Source organism: Salpingoeca rosetta (assembly GCF_000188695.1).
Source record: "Salpingoeca rosetta unplaced genomic scaffold supercont1.16, whole genome shotgun sequence".
Lineage (NCBI taxonomy): Eukaryota > Choanoflagellata > Craspedida > Salpingoecidae > Salpingoeca > Salpingoeca rosetta.
In genome coordinates, this window is record NW_004754918.1 from 22,467 (window position 1) to 32,259 (window position 9,793).

The 9,793-nt window shown below is 55.7% G+C and overlaps 3 protein-coding genes across 3 annotated transcripts in view; 1 reads left to right on the plus strand and 2 right to left on the minus strand.

Moving 5' to 3' along the window:
* The window catches only part of PTSG_06996 (inositol 1,4,5-trisphosphate receptor type 3), a 21,671-nt gene extending 14,446 nt beyond the window's left edge, over window positions 1-7,225 (minus strand). The window contains exons 1-23 of the mRNA XM_004992347.1: window positions 7,034-7,225; window positions 6,615-6,800; window positions 6,301-6,457; window positions 6,000-6,071; window positions 5,712-5,789; window positions 5,434-5,507; window positions 5,122-5,230; window positions 4,870-4,940; window positions 4,497-4,607; window positions 4,244-4,328; window positions 3,933-4,016; window positions 3,630-3,719; window positions 3,259-3,424; window positions 2,877-2,977; window positions 2,515-2,627; window positions 2,211-2,305; window positions 1,909-2,043; window positions 1,642-1,697; window positions 1,342-1,446; window positions 898-1,126; window positions 485-636; window positions 210-266; window positions 1-78 (exon numbers count right to left, since the gene is read on the minus strand). The exon at window positions 1-78 is cut by the window's left edge and continues 59 nt beyond it. Of these exons, the coding sequence (XP_004992404.1) occupies window positions 1-78; window positions 210-266; window positions 485-636; window positions 898-1,126; window positions 1,342-1,446; window positions 1,642-1,697; window positions 1,909-2,043; window positions 2,211-2,305; window positions 2,515-2,627; window positions 2,877-2,977; window positions 3,259-3,424; window positions 3,630-3,719; window positions 3,933-4,016; window positions 4,244-4,328; window positions 4,497-4,607; window positions 4,870-4,940; window positions 5,122-5,230; window positions 5,434-5,507; window positions 5,712-5,789; window positions 6,000-6,071; window positions 6,301-6,457; window positions 6,615-6,781 (2,385 nt within the window). The 5' untranslated portion in view covers window positions 6,782-6,800; window positions 7,034-7,225. The remainder of the gene's footprint in view (window positions 79-209; window positions 267-484; window positions 637-897; window positions 1,127-1,341; window positions 1,447-1,641; window positions 1,698-1,908; window positions 2,044-2,210; window positions 2,306-2,514; window positions 2,628-2,876; window positions 2,978-3,258; window positions 3,425-3,629; window positions 3,720-3,932; window positions 4,017-4,243; window positions 4,329-4,496; window positions 4,608-4,869; window positions 4,941-5,121; window positions 5,231-5,433; window positions 5,508-5,711; window positions 5,790-5,999; window positions 6,072-6,300; window positions 6,458-6,614; window positions 6,801-7,033) is intronic.
* An 8-nt stretch (window positions 7,226-7,233) lies between these two features.
* Window positions 7,234-9,008, minus strand: PTSG_06997 (uncharacterized protein). The gene has a single exon (XM_004992348.1). It carries the CDS (start codon window positions 8,904-8,906, stop codon window positions 7,332-7,334), a length of 1,575 nt encoding a protein of 524 aa, XP_004992405.1. The 5' UTR covers window positions 8,907-9,008; the 3' UTR covers window positions 7,234-7,331.
* A 126-nt stretch (window positions 9,009-9,134) lies between these two features.
* Window positions 9,135-9,793, plus strand: part of PTSG_06998 (uncharacterized protein) — a 2,610-nt gene continuing 1,951 nt past the window's right edge. Inside the window, exons 1-2 of the mRNA XM_004992349.1 lie at window positions 9,135-9,363; window positions 9,672-9,749. Coding sequence (XP_004992406.1) covers window positions 9,199-9,363; window positions 9,672-9,749 — 243 coding nt within the window. The 5' untranslated portion in view covers window positions 9,135-9,198. The remainder of the gene's footprint in view (window positions 9,364-9,671; window positions 9,750-9,793) is intronic.

Here is a 9,793-nt window from a genome sequence, read left to right on the forward strand (position 1 = left end):
GCTCTTTGGCAGACGGTCGGAGGTGACACACAGGTAGCACTCGCGCCACGTCAGGTACTTCTTCTGGTTCGCAATGATCTGCACAAGTGCACATGCACACGCGATGCAATGAGCCAAGCGTATGCATGCATGTGGTTGTGCGCGTGCATGGGCTTGTGTTTGCTTCTGTGCATGGTTGCCGTTGGTGTTGCGTGAATGCGATAACTCACGTCGATGGAGCTGTCGTTGCGGCCGAGGCAAAGTTTTCCAAAGAGCTCAAGCTGACGCTGCGCGCGCACGCACGCACACACACGCACGCGAAGGAGCAAATCAACATGGTGTGAGCGCAGATATGCAGCATTCGCACGAACACATGGGCGAGGCATCCAGGCGCAAGCAAGGATTCATCGCACGCACACACACACACACACACTCCTCAACACGCACACACACACACACACTCCTCAACACGCACACACACACACACACATGCGCGCCACCGTACGTCGAGGAAGAGGTACTCTGGTGTGCTCGTGTCATCTTTTTCGTCCATGGCGGACTTGACAAAGTCGTACAGCGACCCCCACGTCTTGCCGTTGTCGATGCTGACCACCACGCCATCGCCCTGCCCGTTCACCTCCGTCAGGTACACAGAGTCTGTTGTTGTTGTTGTTGTTGTTGTTGTTGTTGTTGTTGTTGTTGTTGTTGTTGTTGTTGTTGTTGTTGTTGTTGTTGTTGTTGTGTGGGCATTACCGCGAGGTTCAGAGTGAGAACAGAAGATGTGTGCTGCGTGTGGGCCGTGCATGACAACCAAATGCACACACGCACACAAGCATACACACACCAAACCAGATGCACTGCAAACGCGCACACACACACACACACAAGCATACACACACACACACACAATAAACACACCGTTGCTGTCGATGAGGAGGGCCTTTGCAATTTTGTCCTGGTTGTGGGGAAGAGGTGCGCCAATGCACTCGCAGAGCACGCTGAGAAACTCCAGGTACTGCGGCTGCTTGTCTGTCTTGAGCAGGTTCACAAACATCATAATCTCCTTGTCTGTGATGGCGTGCACAATCTGGTTGTTGTCGCGCACCAGCTCCGTGTACATCTTCTCCACTTCCAGCGCCGCGCCAACCTGTGCACGGAAAGTGCATGCGTGAATGTGCGTGAGTGTGTGCGTGTGTGTGCGCGTTGGGTTGTGTGACGGCGTCGGAATGCGGGAATGCGAGAGAGAGAGAGAGAGAGAGAGAGAGAGAGATTGAGATTGATGTTGTGCTTGTGTGTGCGTGCGTGTGCACGTGGCAGCAAGAGCAGAGTTGATGGGCGACACATCAGGCGAGCGCAGCGCACCTGCGATTGGAAGAATGGGATGTGGGCGGCAATGTAGAGTTCGTTCTTGCGCGAATTGCCGCGAAGATACGTCTCCAGCACCTTGTACGCCGCGTCAACAACAGCCTGCGGCAGGAAGAGAGGGTGTGTGCGTGTGTTTTGGGAGGTGTGTGTGCGTGTGTGTGGCAAAATGTAGAGGTGAAGGATGGCAACAGCGCAAACACACACACACACACACACATACAGAATGAACCCTCAACAGAAGCGCGATTCAACTCAACGCAAACAAACATACAAACAAAATGCCAGTTCGGTGCGCACCAGCGTCTCGCGGTTGCGCGGGTCTGCCAAGTCCTGGAGCCCAATGGCAGATGGGCCTTTGAAAGGGATGGCATGAACGATCAAGTGATGCAGAACATGTTGGGGTCAGCAGCGCCGGAATAGAAACACACGCCAAGCATCGCAGCTCGAGCATAACACACGCACACACAACACACGCGCACACACACACACAAGAAACACACAACACACGCGCGCACACACACACACACACGCACGCACACACACACACACAGCACACGGCCTCACTTGTGTTGAAAGGGGCGAATGGGGACTTGAGGAGCTCCACGAGCATCTCGACGACGTAGAGGTTTCGGATCAGCTTCTGCCGCTCACGTACGCGGTTGCCCTTCACAAACATAAACGCGCTAAGCTCCTTCAGGGCTGTGCGTGTGTGTGCGTGTGTGCGTATGTGTGCGAAGAAGTGCAACTTGTGGGCGGAGGGCGAAACAAGCAGGCATACGTGCGCACAGAGGAAAACACGCCAGATACAGCGCAAAACACGCAAAGCAAAGCAAAAGACACACATCAAAGCAGCATGCGCTGTGCACCTGAGACGACGGCGTTTGAGACGGCGACTGGCGGCTCGCCCTGAAGGCGAAGACGCGTGTACATGCGGATGACGGGAATCATGCCGGCAACGTAGCTGCAAAGGGGGTGGGGTCGTAGTGGTGGCGACGACATGGTGTGTGTGTGTGTGTGTTGCGCATGCACGTGAGAATTGCACCACACACTGCACAAACAAGCGCACACGAAGGTGCTCACAAACATGCCTACAAAAGTGCCTTCACGAATGCACATGTACACACACACACACACACGACACAAACGACACACGAGCAGGTGTGGACTGACCCGACGTTGTAGACGTATTCCTTGTCGACGGGCTGGATGATGAAGGCGTCGTCAAACATTCGCGTCTCAGACAGCCCGAGCTGGCACAGCTCAGCACCATCCCACCGGATTTTCTGCGCGCAGTTGTGTCAAGGGCGTGTGTGTTGGGATAGAGTAGCGAGGCCAGAAGGGAGAGGGGTGAGAGGGACAGGAGGGAAGGAGAGAAGGGAGAGAAGGAGAGAAGGAGAGAAGGAGAGAAGGAGAGAGGTTGAGCAAGTGGTGCGAGCGCACACAGACGGCAGCAGCGAACCAGCCAACGCAAACGCACGCGCACAAGATGCGAGCACAAATTGCACATGCAGCTGCGCAGCTGTGCATCGTACCCTGGTGTTTGCGATGAGCTCTGGGTTTGCTGTGGGCGGCATGGAGAGGTTCCGACCGCGACGCGTGTACTTGCGGTCGGGTTCGGCGTGCAGCCAGTACCCTGATGCACCACCACGTCAATGGTGGCAGGGTGGTCGGTGAAACATGGAGGAGGGGTGTCAGAGATGGTTTGTGAGCACAGACGCAGTGTGGTCATGTCATTGCCACACAGTCGTCACGTCACACACACACACACACCACAGACAGAGGCATCACACAAACACAAAACCGCCAACACAGCGTAAACAGCAGCAACAGCCCAGTACAGCAACAGCGGAACAAAGCACAGCTGCAACCCAAGGCAAAAACAGCAGCAGCAGCAGTCACAAACGAGCGACGAACCGGTCTGCTTGTGCGCAATGCGGCAGTACGAGTCCATGGCGATGTCATCGCGCTCGCGAATGACGGCAAAGAACTTGAACACGCAGCTGGGGTCGTTTGGATCCGAGGTGAGGCACGGCACGTGCACGGGGTTGGAAGCGCTCTCAATCTGGAACGACAGATACATCTGCCCAGCAAATCAAGAGGGGGACGTGAGTGTGTGTGTGCGTGTGTGTGCGTGTGGGTGGGTCTGTGTGGGTGGGTCTGTGTGTTGTGTGCGTGCGTGTGTTGTGTGTGTGTGCGAGTGTTGTAGCAGAGTGTTCGAGAACACCACTGCAAACGCTGCACAAACATGGAAGGCCACACCAGAAAACAGTGGCAGCGCAACAAACCTGTGTTGGGAGGTGCTTGAGGCGAATGTCTTGTTCCCATCCAACGGGACCACCAGACATGGTCTTGGCCACAAACTCAACTTGCCAAAACTACCGAAAACAAAAGAGAGAAAGCGAGACACGTGGTGTGTGTGTGTGTGTGTGTGTGTGTGTGTGTGTGTGTGTGTGTGTGTGTGTGTGTGTGTGTGTGTGTGTGAGCGGATAGGATGGAGTGCGCGGTCAAGCACGCACGGTAGGGCGTGATGTGTGATGTGTGATGTGTGTGTGTGTTCAGGGTCCATGTATCCACGAGCGAATACGTACGGTGACGGCGCTGGTGGGCGGGAGCATGCCGTGCGGTTTCGTCTGATCAGCGGGGCGGATACGCATGTGCACGTCCTCAACGGGCTGCCGTGCACGAGCAAGACAAATAGTGCACATGTGTATTGTACATGGGGTGAGAAAGAGCAGATGACGAGTCAAGGGTGAAAGAAAGTATGATGTACGGAAAAAAAAGCACAAGCGCGAAAACACGCACAAACACACACACGCACGCAAACAAATACACACGCAAACAAATACACACACACACACACACACGAATACGAATACGAGAGTATGCATTGTTCTTGCACCTTTTGGTACGAGAAGACGCCTTCTGCGGCGATGTAGGCGCTGATCTCCTTGTGGAAGAGCTGGATCGTGTCGCCACCACGCAGCCTGCAACAGCGATGATGATGGCGATGAAAGGGGTGGGGATGAGAGGAGAGAAATGGATGGAAGGCCAACAGAAAGGGGGCGTGTGAAGTGAAGGGAAACCCAAAACCATGCGAGGCGTCGTGTGTGAATGTGTGTGCAAACAGAGGGTAGGTGCTGCGTGTGACGTACAGCTGAGCAGCGCCCTCCTCGTCGTCGCGTCGCGTGTGGTCCACAAACTCGTAGATGGAGTATGCTGTCGGCTGCACCGAGCAGTTCACCTCGTACAGCCCGTGGTCCGGCCTGAGTTGTGTACACGTGTGTGTGTGTGTGTGTGTGTGTGTGTGTGTGTGTGTGTGTGTGTGTGTGTGTGTGTGTGTGTGTGTGTGTGCGCGTGTGTTCCAAGAATGAGGCATGGCTAGAAGGGGTTGCCAAGACTTCACTGCAACAACAAACCACCCAGCTTTGCAACCCGAACACGGAATGCACACGCCAACGCAGCAACAACCACCACCACCACCACCTCTAGCCACCACCACCACAACAGAAGCACACGCCAACGCACGTGTCCTCTGGGTGCTGCTGGAAGCTCGTGTGCAGAAACTGGCCCGCCGTCTTGAGACTCTCAAGCACAATCTGAGCAATGAAGAGGATGCCATCCTGGGTGAGCGCGCAATGCTCCCATTCTAAAGGTCAAGGCACAACTCACCGTCGCTACAACAGCGCTCACAAAGGCCTTTGCATTTCCCACAGCACAACCACCACTACGCGACTACGACTGACCACCACTACGCGACTATGACTGACCACCACCCACCTGGTCTGTGACGCGGATGGGGTCGCCCTCGGCGCGGACTTTGTAGCGCGGCATGATGCGGAACCACGAGTTGCGCGTCGCAAAGTCGTCCATGTCCACGCGCAGGTTGCTGTGGCGACGTGGTGACGAGGTGACGTGGTGAGTGTATGGAAGAGGGACTGCGTTGCACCACAGCAATAACAGAAAATGCAGACACACACACACACATACACAAAAGAACACACATACGCACACACACACATACACAAAAGAACACACACACACACACACACACACACACACACACACACACACACACACACACGGCCTCACCTTGCCTCCCGACGAGACGTGACGTTTGATTGCACACGTACAAAGCGACGAGAGTGTGGATGGTACAGCAGCACCTGGAGGTGGAACAAAGCAAAGCAGGTGACAACCACGCGTGCGCACAGATGCGAAACAACAGCACCGTCAGCTCTGGCTGCACGTCGCCATGCCACGGTATCAAAGAACACAGAGTGCAGGCGTGCAACAACAGCAGCACATGCAAACACGTGCACACGCGCACAACCACAAATACACGCAACAGCACAACAAAGCACGCGCACCACTTGTCCGTAGAGGACTTGATCGCCGTGGCGGCGCTTCATCTCGTTGCGATTGTCCTCATCCTCGGCGTCAGCGAGCTGCAGGGTGGAGCACGTGTTGTGTGTGCGTGTGTGTTTTGTGTGTGTGTGTGTGTGTGTGTGTGTTTTGTGTGTGTGTGTGTGTTTTGTGTGCGTGAACGATGGTAGAGACGACGAGTGTGAGGGTGGCATGAATGCAGCCAAGCAACAGCAACGCCAGAACACAGGCACACATGCAAATACATCTGCGTGTCCATGAAGAAAACGCACGAGTTTGAGGTTCTGCAGCTCTTCTGGGTCGTCTGCTCGTCCAATGGCCACGTCGAAGGAGATGCTTCCCTCCTGCAGGAGACGCGTTGGTTGAGGTGGCGTCGCATGGTGAAAGGTAGGATATGCATCAACGAGTTTTGATTCATGTCGCAACCCAGCGGGGTCATGGCACTTGCTGCGCGCGATCGATCCCCTGTGCCACACACACACACACACACACACACACACACACACACACACACACACACACACACACACACACACACACACACACACACACACACACGCGCGCGCGACGTACGTTTGCTTGGCGCAATGCGTTGATTTTGCGCTGCAGGTCCTTGCGGGCCTTGAACTTGAACTGTGGCAGGATCTCAAACACGGCTGTGGAGATGTTGCCGATTTTGGGTTTCTTGCGGCTGGGCACACGCATCACATCCACCGCCGCATGCTTCGCACTGCCATCGTCACATCACACCACACAACAGAGCGAGCGAGCAAGCGACCGAGCGAGCAAGCGAACAAGCGAAAAAGCACAGTGGGTGAGCACATTGATGTGGATGAGTGGCGTGCCACAGGCGACGCACGCAAGATGAGCGCTGCATTGTGCCGCACCTTGAAATGGATGAGGTGACAAAGCCAACGCGCTGGTTGTCAAACAGGACAATCTGGTCGCCATAGTGGATGATTGGGGCCAGGGACTCGTCCTCGTCGTCGTCTGCGGTTGCACCGGCCCGGCCAATGCCGATGCGGGCAATGGAGGAGGATGTGCGTCCCGACATCGCTCCAACTTGATAGTTGCTGACAAACCACAACGGACGTGATCAAGGATCGAGAAGGGGATGTGTGTGTGTGTGTGTGTGTGTGTGTGTGTGTGTGAGCTGGATGCTGCTTGACTTTGACTTGGATGCCACTTGGATGCCACCCGTGCTCCCTTTCCAGCCAGCCAGGACAGGCTGCCACCAACACCAAAACGTGGATCAAAAAGGACAGCAAGCCACACAGGTTCAAGCGTGCTCACAACACAGCATTACCTGCTTGCTTGTTTGCTCGCTCACTTGCTTGGTGCACTTTCTTTGCCAACGCCCACCAGCTTGGTTGCCCGCAGTTGACCACTGTCTCGAAAATACAATGCCCGCCTGTAGAGCTGATCGTTGGTGTGAGGGAAGGTGTGTGTGCGGGCCTACCGTTTGCTTGTGCGTAAGGACCAGCAAGGCAAAAAATTTAATGTCAATGAAATTGTGGACGGTTTCCGTTTATATCTTCTATGATAAATCTCCAGACTCATCAGTGGCAGCAAGCGAAGAGGAGTGGGCGAACAAGCAACGACTGTCACGGCAGCAGCCGCTGCATCTGCAGTCGTGAGGCGAGGCACTGGCGCGTCCAGTCCAGCTCCATCATGATGTGCTGCCGCAGCTTGAGCAGCCGCGACACAGAGAACGTTGTCGTCGTTGTTGTGGTGGTGGCGGTGGTGGCATTGGCGTTTGCTGAGGGCACGGGCACCCACTGCTCGCGTGTTCTGCTTGACTCGCAGTGCTGGTGTGGTTGGTGCTGCGTGCGCGTATTGTGCTGGTGCTGCGTGCGTGTATTGTGCTCATGCTGCGTGTGAGTACTGTGCTGAAGCTGCGTGCGCGTATTGTGCTGGTGCTGCGCGCGTTTGTTGTGATCATCAACATCATCATCATCTTCTTCATCATCTTGGTGATTTGGGCCACGTGCCTTGGCGCCAGCATCTCGCACACCGCGCACATGATGAGTATGGCTGCTGTGCGTGGGTGCATGCGGGTGGCGATCAATGCCAGCTGTTGCACCGCCGCCGCCACCACTGCCGAATGCAACAGCAGCAGGGTGCACAGTATGCTTTGCTTCGTGCTCTCGACTGTGGCCGAGCACGTGCGCTGGTGAGTGCAGCGATGAGGCCGGCGGTGATGGCGTGTGCAGCGTGTCTCGCGTGGAATCCGTGTGGGCAGGCGAGCTGTGTACCTCCTCCGAAGGGTCGGGCGTCGAAATGGTCGATACAGACAGCAGCGACAAATCAGACAGTGCCATCGACAAATCAGGATCATCCACGTCATCGTCATCATCAACCCACTTCTGCTGCTGGTGGTGCTGCTGGTGCTGCTGGTGGTGCTGCTGGTGGTGGTGGTGATCGTGCAACCCAGGGACTGTTGTGTGCGTGGAGGCTGTCTTTGGTGCCATGTCACGGCCCGTGTCTCGCCTGGCACCAACGGTCGCAATTTCGGGCACGACCTCTTCACGCAGGCGATGCTGTCGCCTTTGTTGGTGTTGTTGTTGTCGTCGTTGTTGCAGCAGTGGAAGCTGGGGGTGGTCACAAATGTGGCCAGCTTCTTCCTCATCACCACCGCCAGCACCAACGGAAACCCGCACCTCGCTCTGCACCTCATCATCGTGGCGTGGATGCACATCTGGAAACAGCCACAGAGTCGGGGATGTACATGTGCCCCGCGCCACGTGTTGCTGTTGCTGTTGTTGTTGTTGTTGTTGTGCAACGTGCGTGTCTTCCCTTTGCTCCCTTGTATGCTCCTGCTCATGGGTGCGTCCAACCTGCAGTGCGCTATCACTCCTTCTACGTTCTTGATCCTCCTGATCCTCTTGATCCTTCTGCCCCTTCCCACACTCCTCCCGGTGTTCCTCCTCGCTTTCCTTCGATTGTCCTCGTTGTTGTCGTTGCTGTTGTTGTTGTCGTTGTTGTTGTTGTGGCGTGCACAACCATGGGGCGTGCGGCGACGAGACCACGGGGTGGAGCGAGTTTGGTGGCCATTGCACCTGTGCCGCGCTGCCCTCAATTGCCAGCACCAGGTCCTCAAACTGCCTCCGTGTTCGCCGCATCACCACATATCGGCGCCACCGTCGCACAGCATCAAGCCCCGTGGTCGAAGTCCTCATCCTCGGGCGTGTGTCGGAGCGGATGGCAGACCACTCGATGATGAAGGAGACAAGCGAGGAGCTGTTTGCTTGTTGTTGTACTTTTCGTTTCGCTGGCAGCGGTTACGGAACAATGCAAGAAGATTTCACATAATTTTCGGCAGGTTGTGGAAGCTGCTGAACGAGCAAGCAAGAAGCAAGAAGCAAGATGATGCGCAGTGGTGGTGGTTCGTTTGTGTTTGCAGCGCTGCTGCTGCTGAGTGGTGGTGGTGTTGGTGGTGTTGGTGTTGGTGTGAATGGAGGAGGGCCACAGATGGTCGGAGTGCAAAGAAGAGGGCAACACAATGTGAATGTGCAGGGGACGTACACAAACCCGGTCATCGACAGCAACCACCCTGGTCCGGGGGTGTTGATCCAAGATGGCGTCGTGTACGCCGTCACCACCAGCGGCGACGCACCAGACGCCTTTCCCATCATGGTTCGTGTGTGTGTGTGTGTGTGTGTGTGTGTGTGTGTGCGTGTGTGTGTGTGTGTGTGTGTGTGTGTGTGTGTGTGTGTGTGTGTGTGTGTGTGTGTGTGTGTGTGTGCGTGCGTGTGTGCGTGTTTGTATATGTGCACATGTGGATGCTGTGTTTTGATTGGGACTGGTTCCGCCTTGAGCATGCGTACCCGCTCACTGCCATTGCTTGCTTGTGTGTGCTTGCTCTCTGCACATACCTCATGATGCACGTGACATACGCACACACACACACACACACGCACGTGCTGTTGCTGCTGCTGCTGCAGACATCCACCGACATGGTCAACTGGAAGTTGTCTGGACACGTGTTTCCTGCAAACGCCGCTGGCAGGCCCACGTGGGCCGTCAGTGACTTTTGGGCACCAGAGATTCACCGCATCAGCGCTTC